An 18,041-nucleotide genomic window follows, 5' to 3' on the forward strand; every position below is an offset into this window, starting at 1 on the left:
AGTATAAACAATTAGAGGAAACTAAGTGAAGGATATATGGAAACTCTGTACTATTTTCGTAACTTTTCTCTAGATCTAAAATTCGGTGGATACTTGTTGCTTAATTTAAGAGAGTTGAGGATTGTTTGCACAAACTGTTTTGAGTAACCTGTATTGTTGGTTTAAATTTAGAGAGCCGAAGAAAATAATTCAGGAAGGACTCCATTACCCTTTCTTAAATACCAAATAAGCTGGCTTCCTTGTCAGTACTTCACACCTTTCCAAACAGAAGTTGATCTGGCCATTTAGGAAGTTAGAGATGTTTCTCTTGTTGGAAGTAGAGTGGATGGGGATGGCCTTTTTAAAAGAACATTGAATAGTATCAGTTACATAGTGATGGTCTTCTCAAGATATGCCTAATATCTTTCCAGGTGTTCCGGAAGGACCTCATCAGTGCCATGAAAATTCCAGATTCTCACCACATTAATCCTGATAGCTATTACCTCTTTGCTGATACATGGAAGGAAGAATGGGAAAAGGGAGTCCAGGTACCAGCCAGTCCAGACACTGTTCCACAGCCTTCTCTCAGGTATTTGCATGCATGCACCTTTGACTTAGGGAATGAATGCTCTCATGGTTATCTGTGTGCTGTGTGGAGAGAAACTTAGAGTTGCTGATCATACATTTAGAGTACAAAGTCATACCATGTTCACCAAAGTCATACCATGTTCAGACCAGTGGCATATTTTACCAGGCTGTAATATGTCAATAGTTAAAGTCAGACTTATGTATTTAGGGACATAGTATGTGCCCATTCATAGGATAAAACCATTTGAAGTCCAATCTGAAATTATGATAAACTTTTGAAGACAAGGATTTCCAACCAAGTCAGACTCAACAGTCAGTAGCACTTACTAGTCTTCTCAGAGAAACAGAATTAATTACATAATGACTGTCTTAGTCTGTTTACCATTGTTATAACAATACCTGAGACTGTATAGTTTATAAAGAAATATTTGGCTAACAGTTCTAGAGACTGGGAAGTCTAAGGACATGACAGCAGCTTCTGACAGGGACTTTTATACTGTGTCATAATGTGTCAGAAAAGAGGAAGGACAAGTGAATATGTGTTTAAGAGCTCACAAGAGTGAGCCAAGCTCACTTTTATGACCCAATCTTGTGAGAGTTAATTCACTCCTGTAGGATCTCATTCCCACAAGAACTAACTGCTGCTATAACAGCATTAGTCAATTCATGAGAGCTCCACCCTCAGTACCCAATTATCTCTTAAAGACCCTACCTCCTAACACCGCCATGTTGGGAATTAAGGTTCCAATTCACAGACTTTTGGGGACACATTCGAACTATAAAAACACCTGTGGGAAGTTACAATATAATAGGGCCGTAAAGTAATGGTATGTATAAATAGAGGGCCAAAAACAGAGTTTGTAAAATGCATGAACCCAAATAAAAGGGGATAACTAAAATAATTGAGTTGACTATAAGCACATGGCCTTCATTTACATTAGACCTGAGAAGAAAATTGAAGTAGGAGAGGGTTTTGGTTTTGTAGAAAGAGGAGAGAAGGACTTTTCTGCCAGAAGAAGTAATAAGTTCGGCTCAAGTGTAGTGACTGGTTATGGAAGCCATTTTGTCTTTCTGGTCTTTGTGTTTCCAGTACTTTACACAAAGGTTGGCATTAAATAAAATGTTCAGTAAAAGTTTGAGTGAATGAATAGAATAGAATGTAGAATGCCAAATGAAGGGGCTAGTGGGACCTGCTGGTTACTGTAAGAAATTGTAGCTCTCATTGTACATCCATCTATTTCTATTACATGTTAGATTTTTTTTTTAAGAGCAGAGATAACATCCTTGAATTCTCTGCTCCTAGTATTAGGTTCTTAATACCTAGTCATGCTCCAGAAATGCTTGTTGGAATCATTTTGAGAAGCCCAAGCTGTCCTACCCACAGAGAGGCTGTCCATACTCTGTTAAGGAAAGCTCCACAGCCTTGCTCAGCAAATGTCCCAAAACTCACTAGCTCATCTTCAGTACCATCTCCTGCCTCCTAAAAATCAGAATATCATCATGAATTAACATAGGAGTTGAGCATTTTCATGTCCTTGTTGTCAGTATTTTTATACAACAATAGCAGCTTTAGTGCTAAGTTGACCATCACCATTCATTGATACTCCAAGCATTATGGAGAGTGACTAACATCTTGACTTTGGTCTTGTTCATAAGTCAGTATCAATTGTCTACTCATTGGAGGTGATTTTAATCTTTTAGGCTAAGTGGAAAATGTCCAGCGTACCACTTTAAAAATGTTATCTGATGAGTGAGCCGTGGATAAATAGGGTAGAGGGTAGTAAGAATGAAGCAACAGTTTAAGAACAGTAATTTAATTTTTAAAAAATTTTTTGAGACAGGAGTCTCGCTCTGTCACTCAGGCTGGTGTGCAGTGGTGTGATGTCGGCTCACTGCAACCTCCGCCTCCTGAGTTCAAGTGATTCTCATGCATCAGTCCCTGAATAGCTGGGATTACAGCCACATGCCATCATGCCCAGCTAATTTTTGTATTTTTAGTAGTGACGGTGTTTCACCATGTTGGCCAGGCTGGTCTCAAACTCCTAGCCTCAAGTAATTCACCCACTTTGGCCTCCCAAGTGCCAGAATTAAATATGTGAGCCACCACACCCAGCCTAAGAAGAGTAATTTTAGGGACTAAAAAAGTTTAACTTGTACTCAAATCTAGGGATATGCACTCCTAATTCATGTGTGGCTTCAGTGCTCTAATACTTGTTCCATGGGCTTCAAATATTTACCATTATAACTGCTGTGAATTTTTGTTGAATCTCTTCTGTTTCCCATAATTCTTTGCCTGTCATATGAAACTCTTAATTTTAATGGAACAACAAGGCGGGCTATTAAATTATTGATCATATTGAATTCCTTAATGTAATTCTGAACTGGTTGCTGTTGGTAGGTATATCAGTTTTTATTTTTTAGAAACTATCAGCTGGGCACAGTGGCTCACACCTGTAATCCCAGCACTTTGGGAGGCCAAGGTGGGCAGATCATGAAGTCAGGAGTTTGAGACGAGCCTGGCCAACATAGTAAAACCATGTCTCTACTAAAAATACACACACAAAAAACCAGTTAAGCCAGGCATGGTGGCGGGTGCCTCTAATCCCAGCTACTCGGGAGGCTAAGGCAGGAGAATCGCTTGAACCCATGAGGCGGACATTGCAGTGAGCCGAGATTGCACCACTGCGCATTCTAGCCCAGGCGACAAAATGTTATGATGAGGGAAAAAAAAGAAAATATCAATAGGACTTGTACTGTAGTATATAGCCTTTCCTATGGAACAGTAATTCTCAAATTTTAGGGTGCATCAGAATTATTGGAGGGCTTGTTAGAACAGATTTCTAAACCTCACCCCCAGTTTTTTATTCAGTAGATCTGAGGTATGAGGTCTGAGAATTTGCATTTCAAACAACTCCCAACACAATGCTGATGCCACTAGTCTGGGGATGACACTTTGAGAACAATTTTGTTATGGAATATGTTTATCTTATTTCCTGAATTTAATGGAGATACCTATACTTTTATCATCTTCCTTGGATTTCCCTTTTGGCTTTCAATGAGCCAGCCATTTTGGAGGTTTCACCTATTTGGGATTTGGCTGGAGTACCTGAACTTTGGAGTACCTAATTTCCTTAACTACAGCTGCTTATTACAGCGACCCTTAACTAACATCATTTTGCATGGGTAAAACAATGTCTTGTGATTTTTTTACTTTCTAGATTTTGTAAGTCACCTTAAAAATTAAATCTTTGTGATATGAAATTATATGGGAACATTAATAAAGAATTTATTTTCATATCCTTCAACAGATTTTCGAAATCAAATGACTTCAATTAAAATTTTTAAGTACTACATAAATTCAGGCCTATTGAGCCCCATGGTATGAAGTCATACATACACTCTTTTCAGTGACATGTATCTTTGTCTTTTGCCTTTTTTCTAATCAGATTCTTTGTTTTTTTTTTTTACTATTGTATGTTGAGAATTACTTATAAATTTGAGATACGAATCCATTGTCAAATATGTGGCTTGCAAATATTTTCTCCCAGTCTGTTTATAGATTGACTTTTCATCCTGTTAACATTGTTGCTCACAAAGTAAAAGTTTGTGATTTTGATGAAGTTCAGTTTACTGATTTTTTTTTTCTTTTGGAGCATGGTTTTAATGGCGTGCTATGAACTTTTCACCTAGCTCTATGTCTTAAAGATATTCTCTATGTTTTCTTTTAAGAGTTTTATAGTTTTACATTTAAATGCATGAACCATTTTGAATTAAATTTTTTTTTTGAAACAGAGTCTCGCTCTGTTGCCAGGCTGGAGGGCAGTGGTGGGATCTCTGCTCACTGCAACCTCCGCCTCCCGGGTTCAAGTGATTCTTCTGCCTCAGCCTACCTAGTAGCTGGGACTATAGGTGGGCACCACCATACCCAGCTAATTTTTTTTTTTTTTTTTTTTTTGAGACGGAGTTTCGCTCTTGTTACCCAGGCTGGAGTGCAATGACGCGATCTCGGCTCACCGCAACCTCCGCCTCCTGGGTTCAGGCAATTCTCCTGCCTCAGCCTCCCGAGTAGCTGGGATTACAGGCACGCGCCACCATGCCCAGCTAATTTTTTTGTATTTTTAGTAGAGACGGGGTTTCACCACGTTGACCAGGATGGTCTCGATCTCTCAACCTCGTGATCCACCCGCCTCGGCCTCCCAAAGTGCTGGGATTACAGGCGTGAGCCACCGCGCCCGGCCTTAATTTTTGTATTTTTAGTAGAGACGAGGTTTTATCATGTTGACCAGGATGGTCTCAATCTCTTGACCTTGTCATCTGCCCACCTTGGCCTCCCAAAGTGCCGGGATTACAGGTGTGAGCCACCACACCCAGCCCATTTTGAATTAATTTTGTAGAAGATGTGAGGCATAGGCCAAAGTTTAAAATCAGGTAAATTGTTTCTTCCCACTTTATTCATTTTTCAAAAGTGCTGTCTGTGGCTATTCCACTTTCTCTGTCTTTCCATTCAAATTTTATAATAAGCTTGTCCATATATACAAAAAATCTTGCTGAATTTTCATAAGGATTGCATTAAACCTATATCACTTGGGGAAATTTGACATCTTTGCTATGCTGAACCTTCCAATTTTACATTTATTTAGATCTTTGATTTCTTTCATCAATATGATGTAGTTTTTAGCAAACGAGCCCTATACACATTTTGCTAGATTTATACTTGTGTTTTCTGAGCAGTTGTTAATGGTATTTTATTTATAATTTTATTTATAAATTTTATTTATAATTAATAACAATTGCTTAACAAGCAATTGTTAATGGTATTTTATTTATAATTTATATATATAATTATATATAATTATAATTTATAATTATAAATCAAATATAATGGTATTTTATTTATAATTTTCACATGGTCATTGCTAGTATACAAATACAATCAATTTTTGTGTGTTGATCTTGTATTCCTGTAATCTTGCTGAATTACTTAGTTCTGGCAGTTTTATTTTTAAAAAAAAAGATATTCCTTAGGATTTTCTGTGTAGACCATCATGTCATCTACAAATAAAGATCATTTTATCCTTGCCTTGTTCCCAATCTTAGGCAGAAGGCATTTGTTCTTTCAATATATTAAGTATGATGTTAACTATAGGGTTTTTGGTCGATGTTCTTTGTCAAGTTGAGGAAGTTCACCTCTACTCCTAGTGTGTTATAGTTTTTTCATGAATGGGTTTGAATTTTGTCAAATAAAATGATCTGTATCAAATGATATCATGTGATTTTTTTCTTCAGCCTGTTAATATTATAGATTACATTGATTTTTTTGAATATTGAACCAGCCTTGCATTGCTGAAACAAATCTGAGTGTTAGCTTGGGCTGCCATAACAAAATATCACAGGCTGGATGGCTTAAACAACAGAGATTTATTTATCAAAGTTCTGGGGGCTGGAAGTTCTCGATCAAGATCTTACAGAGTTCAGTTTCTGGTGAGGGCTGTCTTCCTTGCTTGCTGCCTTCTCACTGTGTGCTCACGTGGCCTTTCCCTTATGATCTTATTTAAGCCTAATTTCCTCCTGTAGGCCTTGTCTCAAAATACAGTCACATTGGGGGTTAAAGCTTCAACATACAGATTTTAGGGGTAACACAATTCTGTTCATAACACCAAGTTGATTAGGGATCATGTATTTTTTTATACTGCTTGATTTAATTTGCAAATATCTTGTTGGAAATTTTTATGTCTATATTCCTAAGGACTATTGACCTGTAGTTTTCTCATTATATATATATATATATATATATATATACACATACATATATATATATATATATGTATGTATATATACACACACACACACGTATGTTTGAGACAGGGTCTCACTCTGTTGCCTAGCCTTGAATGTAGTAGCACCATCTCGAGCTCAGCACCTCCTAGGCTCAAGTGATCCTCCCACCTCAGACTCCTGAGTAGCTAGGATTATAGGTGTGGACCACTACGCCCAGCTGATTTTTGTATTTTTTATAGAGACAGTGTTTTACCATGTTGCCCAGGCTGGTCTCGCTCCTGACCTCAAGTAGCCCTCCAGCATTGGCCCCCCAAAGTGCTGGGATTACAGGCATGAGCCAGTGCACTCACCTCTCATGATATTTATATCTGTATTGTTTCAGGGTAATACTGGCCTTATAAAATTTGTTGGGAAATAGTCCTTGGTCTTCTAGTTTTTGGAAGAAGTGGTGTACAACTGGGGTTAATTCTTATTAAAATGTTTGACAGAATTCTCCAATGAAACACTCTAGACCTAGAGACTTCTCTTTTGGGGATTTGCTTAACTATAAATTTGAGTTCTTTTTGTTTTTGTTTGAGGGCTTGCTCTATCACTCAGGCTGTAGCAAAATGGCACGATCATGGCTCACTGCAGCTTGAACCTCCTAGTAAGCCCAAACAATCCTCCCACCTTAGCCTCCCAAGAGCTAGGACCATAGGTGTGTGCCACCATACCCGGTGAATATTTTAAGAATTTTTTGTAGAGATGGAATCTTCCTATGTTGGTCAGTCTGGTCTGAAACTCCTGAGTTCAAGCAATCTTCCCACTTCAGGCTACCAGATTACCAGGATTATAGGCATAAACCACTGCACATGGCAAATTTGAATTCTTTAATAGATAATCTGAATAGCCCTGTAACTATTTCATATTGGGTGAATTTTGGTAGTTTGTACTTCAGGGTACTGGTTTAAGTTGTCGAATTTACATGTATAGAATTGTTCATAGTATTGCCTGTGTTGCTTTCATTTTAAAATTCAATCTTGGCCAGATTTTCACTTCCAGAAAGATGGAATAGGTGTGCTTTTCCCTATGCCTCCCACTAAGTACAGTTAAAAACCCTGAGCATTTTATATAATGCAAACATAAAACTTTGAAAGATCAGGAGAAGAAAGCAGAACAGCTAGAGTCCTTGAGACCTGAGGAACAACCCAGTTTTATGTTCCCTGGGATTTCTTTTTGCTCCCAGAGTTGATGCTGGAGAAGCTAGCAACCCAGAAGTACATAACCAGCAAAAACAAAAAATGAAAAAAAGAAACTAAGAAAAGCCTCTCCTCTCCAGCCAAATGACAAGGAAAGGGACAGCCTATCAAAACAGAAAACTTTTATTATTTTATTTTATTATTATTTTTTGAGACTGAGTCTCTGTTGCCCAGGCTGGAGTGCAGTGGTGCCATCTCCACTCACTGCAACCTTCGCCTCCTGGGTTCGGGTGATTCTCCTGCCTCAGCCTCCCAAGTAGCTGAGATTGCAGGCGCACACCACCACACCTGGATAATTTTTGTATTTTTAGTAGAGATGGGGTTTTACCATGTTGGCCAGGCTGGTCTCAAACTCCTGACCTCAGGTGATCCACCCACTTCTGTCTCCCAAAGTGCTGGGATTACAGGAGTGAATCACCATGCCCAGCCAACACAGCAAACTTTGAGACAGAAAACTCTTCACCATACACCACAGAAAAATACTTTGGACCACTCCAACCTTCTCCAGCAAAGATGGAGTAGGGCCTAGACAGCAATGGTGTACCCTATCTAGGGTTGTGTTAGGAGACAAGTGGACAGTTAGGATTTTCACCTCTGCTCCACAGTGTCAGTGGAGGCCATGCAGGAAACAGTAGCAAGGCATTCTTACCAATCTCAGTGATGGAGGTATCAGTGGAGTCCTAGTCGGGAGCCGAAACTCTCAGCCCCACCCAACAGTAACAGGGAGTCCCTGGTCTCAGATATGGACACAGGCCAAATGGTGAACTAGGTCTTCTACAACCACCTGGTGGAAACAAGGCAGTGCCCCCACCCTGATCTCCAGCCAGATGGTGTCATAGGAAGCCAGCCAAAATAGAAGGTTTGCGTAAGATCCAGAGTCTCATAATATAATACCCCAAATGTCTAGGTTTCAATAAAAAATTACTCATCGAGAATCAGGAAGATCTCAACTTGGTCAAAGACAAACAGATGCCAATACCAAGATGACAGATATTAAAATGGTTTAACAAAGATTTTAAACAGCTAACATAAAAATGCATCAGTGAACAATTGTGAACATACTTGAAACTAGTAAAAAATATCCCTCTTTCATTCCTAATATTGGCAATTTTTGTCTTCTCTTTTTTTCCTTGCTATAGGTTGGTCTGTTATCTTGATCATTTCACAGAACATTCTTTTTATTTTTCTGTTTTGTTTTTAGAGACAGGGTCTTACTCTGTCACTCAGGCTGGAGTACAGTGGTGTGATTACAGCTCACTACATCCTGGACCTCTTGGGCTCAGGTGATCCTCCTGCCTCAGCCTCCTGAGTAGCTGGGGCTACAGGTGCATGCCCCACTGGGCTAATTTTTTTTAATTTTTTTTTTTTTTTTTTTTTTTTTTTTTTTGGTAGAGACAGGGTTTTGCCATGTTGCCCAGGTTAGTCTTGAACTTCTGGGCTCAAGCAATCCACCTACCTCAGTCTCCCAAAGTACTGGGATTATAGGTGTGAGCCAGTGTGCCTGGCCCATTACTTTTTTTTTTTTTTTTTAATCTCATTGATTCCTGGTCTTTATTATTTTTATTCTTCTTACTTTTGGTTTATTTTGTTCCTTTTTTCTCATTTCCTGTATTGAGGGCTTAACTTATTGATTTGAAGCTTTTTCTCTTGTATAATGTAAGCATGTGGTACTATAAATTTTCCTCTCAGCACCTGCTTTAACTGTGCCTCATAAATTTTGATATGTTGAATTTTCATTTTCATTCTCTTACATGTATTTTTTTAACTTCTCTTGAAATTTCTTCTTTCACCCATGGATTATTTCAAAGTGTGATTTTTGGTTTCCAAGTGTTTGGAGATTTTTTTAAACTTTTTGTTACTGATTTCTAGTTTTCTTTCTTTCTTCTTTTTTTTTTTCTTAAAGAGATGAGATCTCACTATATTGCCCAGGCTGGTCTCCAACTCCTGGGCTCAAGTGATCCTCCCAAGTTGACCTCCCAAAGTGCTGGGATTATGGGTGTGAGCCACTGCATGTGGCCAGTTTCTAGTTTTGATTCCACTGTGATCAGAAAACACACTCTATATAATTTCAGTTATTTAAATTTGTTTAGGTTTATTTTGTGGCCCAGAATATGGTCTGTCATGGGACATGTTCCATGGGTGCTTAAAAATAAATGTCAGTTCAAGCAATTCTGTTAGTTGGTGGTGGTGTTGAGTTCTTTGGTACCCTTGATGATTTTCTGTTTATTGATTCTGTCAATTACTGAGAGATGTTGAAGTCTATAACTGTAATCGTGGATTTGTCCGTTTCTCCTTTGAGTTCAGTTCATTTTTGCTTCACATGTTTTGGAGCACTGTTGTTTGATGCACACACATTTATGATTGCTATGTCTTCTTGATGGAAGGACACTTGTATCATTATATAATATTCCTTTTCATCTCTGGTAATTTTCTTTACTATGAAGTCACTTTATCTGATGTTAGTATAGTCACTTCTTTCTTTTGAGTTATGTTTGCATCATATGTCTTTCTCCATTATTTTCAACCTACTTAGGTCCTTATATTTTAAGTGTGTTTTATTTAGACAACATATATTTGGATCATATTTTTTAATTCACTGTGCCAATCTGTCTTTTAGTTGGTTTAGACCACTTATGTTTTATGTAATTATTAATATGTTAGTGCTTCAGTGTGCCCGTGTGTGTGTGTGTGTGTGTGTATTCTGTTTTTCATTTCTCTATTTTTCCTACCTTCCTTGGAGGTTCCCTGAACAAACTACCAAACTCACCCCATGTGAAATAGATCATTTGAATAGCCCCAAAACTATTAGTAAAATTGAATTTGTAATTAAAAACCTCCCCTAAAAATATCTCCAGGCCCAGATGGTTTCACTGGAGAATTCTACCAAGCATTAAAAGAAATAAAAAGTGACAACAGTAGAAGAGAAATTTGAATCAAAGATGAATGGAGTTATAAAAGAAATAGCCAACTATGGGAATATGAGGATATGCTGCTGTTTTAGAAGCTCTAGAATTAGAGCCAAAAAAAAAACTTAGTGAAGACAAACTTATGGACATAAATGAAGAAAATGGTTATGGTGAAAAGAATGAAGATGTCCCAGAGGAAGTGATACTAGTGAAAAAGTGCACATTAAAGGAATTCTTGGAAGTATTTTACAACATTGAAAGCACTAAGGACAAAATGTTGGAAACTAATTCAAACTTTGAAGGGAACATGACAGTTTGCCAAGAGATAGAAAAGGTACTTGCTCCATGTTGTAAGTTATACAGTGAAAAGGAGTTAAGCAGTACTCTTGATAAGTTTTTACAAAGAAATAAAAGTATAATTCTCATTGTTTCTAGTGTTTCAAATTACAGTATACTAAATACATACTGGTTTTATTATTTTTTATTTTCCTATATGTTTATAGTCAATGGAAAAACAGCTTTTAATATTTTGACAAAATCTTTAAAGGTCATTAAACAATGATAGCTTTCCCCATTGTTTATTAAGATTGCTTTTCACAGTTTCAGCTTGCACAGTCATTTTTACAATACCATACCAGCATACAAAGCAAGGACTGTCTGTAATCTTTAGTGACAGAAAGCAGATCACTAGATTTCTGGGAGGAGACACAAAAGCAGGAGGGTACAAGGAAACTTTTGGGGGTGATGCACACATTATCTTGGTTGTACTGCAAGTTGCACAAATGTATATAGATGTGTGTGTGTGTGTGTCAAAATTTAATTTATACATTTAAAACCTATACAGTTTAGTGTATGTCAGTTATACCCCAGTCATGTTATGATGAATATAATACTTTTATATTCATATATACACATAAATACATCATAAATATTTATATGAACAGTCATCACAAGTAGAGGTATGTATATGTATAGATGGGTAAGAAAACGTGATAGTGGGGGTTCATTGTGGTGGCTCACACTTATAATCCCAGCACTTTTGGAAGCAAAAGTGGGAGGATCACTTGAGCCCAGGAGTTCAAGACCAGCCTGGGCAACATAGACCTTGTCTGTACAAAAAGTTAAAAAAGTAGCTGAGCATGGTGGCATGCACCTGTAGTCGAGCTCCTCGGGAGGTTGAGGCTACAGTGAGCCATGATCATAGCACTACACTCCAGCCTGAACAGAGCAAAACGTTGTCTCAGAAGGAAATGTGATAGTGGCTACACAAAGACACAGTCATGGGTGGTTAGAAAAGGAGAAAGACAAGATGTGACTATAAACTACCTAAGGGCCAAACCCCTACTGATCAGATAAACAGATTTTCAATAAATATGTGTTGTTGTAAGGAGAATAAGACAGAAGGAAACAGAGGAAAATGGCGATGGTTAATTAAGAAAATTTGTGAAGAACCAAAATATAAGTAAGAAAAACAAAGATGAGAATAGGAGGGAATTAAGCCTTCCATTTTCACCGTTTGCATTTCTTTCTTTCTTTTTTTATTTTTGAGACAGGTTCTTACTCTGTTGCCCAGGCTGCAATGTGATGGCACAATCACAGCTCACTGCATCCTTGACCTCCCAGGCTCAAGGGCTCCTCCCACCTCAGCCTTCCAAGTAGCTAGGACTACAGGCACATACCACCATGCCTGGCTAATTTTCGTATCATACAGAGATGGGGTCTCCCTATGTTGCCCAGGCTGGTCTCAAACTCCTGGGCTCAAACAGTTCTCCCACCTTAGCCTCTCAAAGTACAGGGATTACAGGTGTGAGCCACTATACCCAGCCTACTTGCCTTTCTTATACTAAAATAAAAAGATTTTTTCACTTTCTCAAGTACTTGATTGGAAGAGTTTAATGTAAATAGACATACATTATAACTAATAAGTGATGTTTTAAATCAAAATAGGAGAATGGGAGGTAGGGAAATTTTACTAAGTTTCTCAGTCAGATCAAGTTCTAAGTCATGACCACTGTGGTTTGCATAAATGTGAAGCTTGCTCTTCTTAGATTTTTTAAAATGAGATAATTCACCTATCGTAAAGTTTTTAATCAAGACAGAATTCACATACCATAAAATTCACCCTTTTAAATTGTGTGGTGGTTTTTAGTATATTCACAGAGTTATACAATCATCATCCCTATGTAATTCCAAGGCATTTTTTATCACCCTAGAAAGAAATTCCACATCTGTTAGCAGTTACTAGTCATTCTTCCCCTTCCCCAGCCCCTGGCAACCACTGTATTAGTCTGCTAGGGTTCCCATAACAAAATACTACAGACTGGGTGATTTAAAAAACAAAAAATTATTTTTTCATAGTTCTAAACTAGAAGTCCAAGATCAAGTTGTCTTCAGGGTTGATGTCTGATGAGGCCTCTCTTTCTAGTGTATAAACAGCCACCTTCTCACTGTGTCCTCACTTGGCCTTTCCTCTTCTGTACATGTACACCGTTTGTGGGGGTGGAGCTCTGGGGTGTCTTCTTATAAGGACACAAGCCCTATCAGACTAAGTCCCCATCCTTATGACCTCTCTTAACCTTTATTACCTACTTATAGGCCCTGTCTCCAAATATAGTCACATCACAGGTTAGATCTTTAACATACGAATTTGAGAAGGGCCTATTCATTTCAGAACAACCACTAGTCTGCTTTCTGTTCTTATTGGGTCTGCCCATTCTGGACATTTCATATTATTGGAATCATACAATGTATGGTGTTCTGAGCCTGACTTTTTCATTTAACTAGCATTTTGGAAGTTCATTCATGTTATATGTATCAGTATTTTGTTACTTTTATGACCACATAACATTCTACTATATGGATATACCACATTTTGTTAATCTATTCAGCAGTTGATGGATATTTGGGTTTTTTCCACATATGGGCTGTTAACAAATAATGTTGCTATGAACATCCTCTTAAAATGAAGTTTTTAAAAAAGTTTTAATCAGGTCTTCTAGAAGAGAATTCATACAGGGTTTTCAGTACACATATGTTTTCATTTCTCTTGAGTACATACCTAGGAATAAAATCATTGAGTCATATGGTAACTCTAACATTTTGAGGAATTGTCAAACTATTTTTATAGCATCTGCAACATACATTCCTGTCAGTAATGCGTGAAGGTTACATTTTTCTCCACATCCTCACCAATACTTGTTATTGTATCTTTTTGTTATAGCCTGTATAGTGTGTATAAAGTATACGTAACTGTGATTATGATTTGCATTTGTCTAATGGCTAATGATGTTGAACAACTTTTCTTGATGTCCTTCTTAGCCATTTATATATCTTTTGAAGAGACCTTTTCTACTTTATCACAAAAAAAGCCTTTATGAGGTCAGAAAACACAAGATTTATCTTTTCTTGTCTTCTATGAAATGCTGCTGTTCACACAGCCAGAATGAATCGTCTTAGTTCCTTTAAGTCCCATCACATTCATTTGCGTGTGTATATCCTTGGCTGCTGAAAATCTGACCCTTTAATTAGTAGGGCAACAAAGTTCCCTGACCAGCAATGTTCTAGAATGTCCCTTTTTAAAATTTTTATTTTATTTTTATTTATTTATTTTTGAGACGAGGTCTCACTCTTGTTGCCCAGGCTGGAGTACAATGGTGCGACCTTGGCTCACCGCAACCTCCACCTCCAGGGTTCAAGAAGTTCTCCTGCCTCAGCATCCCGAGTAGCTGGGATTACAGGGATGCACCACCATGCCTGGCTAATTTTGTATTTTTAGTAGAGACAGAGTTTCTCCATGTTGGTCAGTCTGGTTTCGAACTCCCAACCTCAGGTGATCTGCCCACCTCGGCCTCCCGGAGTGCTGGGATTACAAGTGTGCACCATCACACCTGGCCTGTCCCATTTTTCAATACTGCATCCATGCACACCTCCTACATTATCTTTGGAGAAATTATTGAGATCCTTAACTCAATTTTTTTAAATGGGCAGTCTTTTTGTTGTTGAGTCATAAGAGTTCTCTACATATTCTGGATAAAGTCTTTTATTAGAAATATGATTTGCAAATATTTTCTCCCATTCTATTGATTATCTTTTTACTTTCCTTATAGTGTCCTTTGAGGAACAACAGTTTTTAATTTTGGGCCAGGTGCAGTGGCTCAGACCTGTAATCCCAACACTTTGGGAGCCTAAGGTGGGAGGATGGCTTGAGACCAGGATCTCAAGGCCATCCTAGGCAACATAGCAAGACCCCATCTCTACAAAAAATAAAAAATTGGCTGGATGCAGTGGCTCATGCCTGTAATCCCAGCACTTTGGGAGGCCAAGGCGGGAGGATCACCTGAGGTTGGGAGTTCGAGACCAACCTGACCAACATGGAGAAACCCCATCTCTACTAAAAAAATAAATAAGTAGCAGTGGCACATGCCTTAATCCCAGCTACTCGGGAGGCTGAGACAGGAGAATCGCTTGAATCTGGGAGGCAGAGGTTGTGGTGAGCCAAGATCGAGCCATTGCACTCCAGGCAACAAGAGCAAAACTCCCATCTCAAAAACTAAATAAATAAATAGCCAGACATGGTGGTGCATACCTATAGTCCCAGCTGTTCAAGAGACTTAGGTGGAAGGATTGTTTGAGCCCAGGAGTTTAAAGCTGCAGTGACCTATGATCACACCACTGCACTCCAGCCTGGGTAACAGAGTAAGAAAGACCCTGACTTAAAAAAAAAAAAAAAAGTTTTTAATTTTGATGAAGTCCACTGTATCTATTTTTTGGGGGCAGGGGGAGGGTTGCCTGTCCTTTTGATGTTATATCCAAGAAATATCAAATACTGCCTAAACCAAGGTCATGAAGTTTTACACCTATATTTTCTTCTAAGGATTTTATAGTTTGGCTATTACATTTAGGTCTTTGATCCATTTCAGTTCATTTTTGTATCTGGCTTGAGGTATTAGGGGCTCAAGTTCATTTTTTTATGTGTGGATACCTGGTTGTCACAACATCATTTGTTGGATAGCTTCCTTTTTGAAAATGATGAACACTGTACCCCAAACTGACCTACCTTGGTTCCATGTATTCCTTATAAGTCAGGCTACTATGGACGAAAGCACAGTTATTGAATTAGCAAGAAATCCTAGTTTTATATTTTGAAATCTTAGTTCTTTTTTCAGAGACAGAGTCTCTGTTGCCCAGCCTGGAATGCAATGGCACAAGCATAGCTCACTGTTTCCCAAAAGCTTTCTCTGTTGCCCAGCCTGGAATGCAGTAACACAAGCAAAGCTCACTGTAATCTTGAACTCCTGGGCTCAAGTGATCCACTCTGCTTTACCCTCCCCAATTAGCTGGGACTACAGGCACATGCCACTGTACCCAGTTTTTTTTAATTTTTTTAGAGATAGGATCTCACCATGTTGCCAGGCTGGTCTCAAACTCCTGGCCTCAAGCAGTCAAACCGTCTTGGCCTCCCAAAGTGCTGAGATTACAAACATGAGCCACTGCACCCAGCCAGTTTTGTTTTTTTTTTAATATCCTCTTTCACAAATCTACCAAAATGACTTAAAATTTTTTTATCTAGTTTGAGATGTTAATTTCTGTACTTTATGCTTCATTCTGTCCAGATACAAGGGGAACTTTTTAAAGTTCCTGGAATAATGGAATTAAGAGACGAAAACTAAAAATATAAACTTCATTTCTCAACATAAACTCCAGCAAGTTTAAGATATTTTTGTAAGCAACAGTACCAGCCGTTTAGTTTATCACTAGAGCACTGAGGGTCCTGGGAATTTAACCGTGTCAAGGTAGTCTTTTCTGCATTATTAACTGAAGAAGAATGGGTACCTCTTAAAGATTTTTTAAGATTAGAACAAAAAGAAGTCAGAAGGAGATAAAACAGGACTGTAAGGTGGATGCTTAATGAGTTCCCTTTGAAACTCTCACAAAATTATCCTTGCTTGATGAGAAGATTTAACAGGAGCATTGTTGTGATCACAAAGGACTTTCTGGTAAAGCTTTCTTGAGCAGTGTTCTGTAAGGCTTTGGCTAACTCTCTCAAAACACTCATAATAAGCAGATGTTATCACTCTTTGGCCCTCCAAAAAATCAACAAACAAAATGCCGTGAACATCCCCAAAAACTGTTGCAATGACCTTTACTCTTGACTGATCGATCCACTGTTGCTTTGACTGGACCACTGCCACCTTTTGGTAGCCGTTGTTTTGAATGTGCTTTGTCTTCAGGATCTACTAGTAAAGCCATGTTTCGTCTCCTGTTATAATTCTTCAAAGAAATGATTCAGGATCTTGATCCCACTTGCTTAAAATTTCCATTGAAAGCTCCGCACTGGTCTGTAGCTGATCTGGCCATAGCCAGTTTCAGCACCCATTGAGTGGAAGGTTTGCTTAACTTTAGTTTTTCAGTCAGAATTGTGTAAGCTGAAACAGTTGAGACGTCTGTGTGGTGTTGGCTGTTTGTGCTGTTAATCATCAGTCTTCTTTAATTAGGGCATGAACAAGATGAATTTTTTCCTCAAAAATTAATGTGATGTGAAATTGATATGAATGTGGGCTTTATCTTCGTCTCTTCCCTTAAAACAAGCTATCCATTTGTAAACTGCAAAACAGCAATTTCTACATTCTTCTACCCAGATTTCACCATAAATTTGCTGTTTGTTCTTGCTTCAATTTTAGCAGACTTCATATTGCTCTAATAGGGGCCCTTTTTCAAACTGATATCTTATCCTTAGTGCCTGTAACAAGTTAGTAGGAATTAATTTTTATGTAAATTTTTGAAATCAGCATATAGATTTTTATTTTCCTCAAACTTTTTGAAGTCCTCTTATATGTTACTGTTTTTCCACACTACATGACAAAACAGCATTATGTTAATTTTTATTGGTTAATTTTATAACTTTTATGTTTTCCTTTTGTGTGTGCTTTGGTTGTTGTTGCTTTTATAGATATACAAAACTCCTGGAAGTTAAGGAAGTGCCTCATAACAATATGGTTATTTACACTAATTGAGAAGGTGTTTAAACAGATTTTGAAATTAAAAGATAGCTTTATTCTCAAAAACCTTAAATAAAAATTCTCTCTTCTAATGTAATTGCTAAGTTTAAGCAAATGTAAGTGTTCTGTAACAAACCCTTGCAATAATTACTTTTAGATTTAAAACTCTTATCTTCAGTGATTATGTATTATGTTAATAATAATTGAATTGTAAAAATTATTTCTACCTTCCAAATTTTAAAAATTGTAAGTCAGAATGCATTGAAAGCATGATGACATTCCTTAATTCTGTGCTAAAGGTTTTTAATAAAGAATGTTACAACAGTTCACAATAATATATGGAAAGTATCAGAATGTGAAAACAAAAATGTTGAATATATTATTTTGGGCTTGCTACTTCATATTAGTTTTGGTAAAATTAAAACCCAATTGGTTAGTGACTTTATTTTCTGCTGATGGAAATCTCACTTCTATAGAGAAAATATTACAAAATATATATCTGTTAGAGAAATTGAAGAATGAATCTGGCCAGGTACAGTGGCTCACGCCTGTAA

General features: G+C 37.7%; 1 protein-coding gene across 12 annotated transcripts in view; it reads left to right on the forward strand.

The window, feature by feature from the left end:
- The window catches only part of JADE3 (jade family PHD finger 3), a 145,887-nt gene that overhangs the window by 82,281 nt on the left and 45,565 nt on the right, over positions 1-18,041 (forward strand). For all 12 annotated transcript variants that reach the window (XM_074392101.1, XM_074392104.1, XM_074392103.1 and 9 more), the window contains one exon: positions 411-568. In XM_074392101.1, coding sequence (XP_074248202.1) covers positions 411-568 — 158 coding nt within the window. The remainder of the gene's footprint in view (positions 1-410; positions 569-18,041) is intronic.

Source organism: Saimiri boliviensis, chromosome X, assembly GCF_048565385.1.
Source record: "Saimiri boliviensis isolate mSaiBol1 chromosome X, mSaiBol1.pri, whole genome shotgun sequence".
NCBI lineage: Eukaryota > Metazoa > Chordata > Mammalia > Primates > Cebidae > Saimiri > Saimiri boliviensis.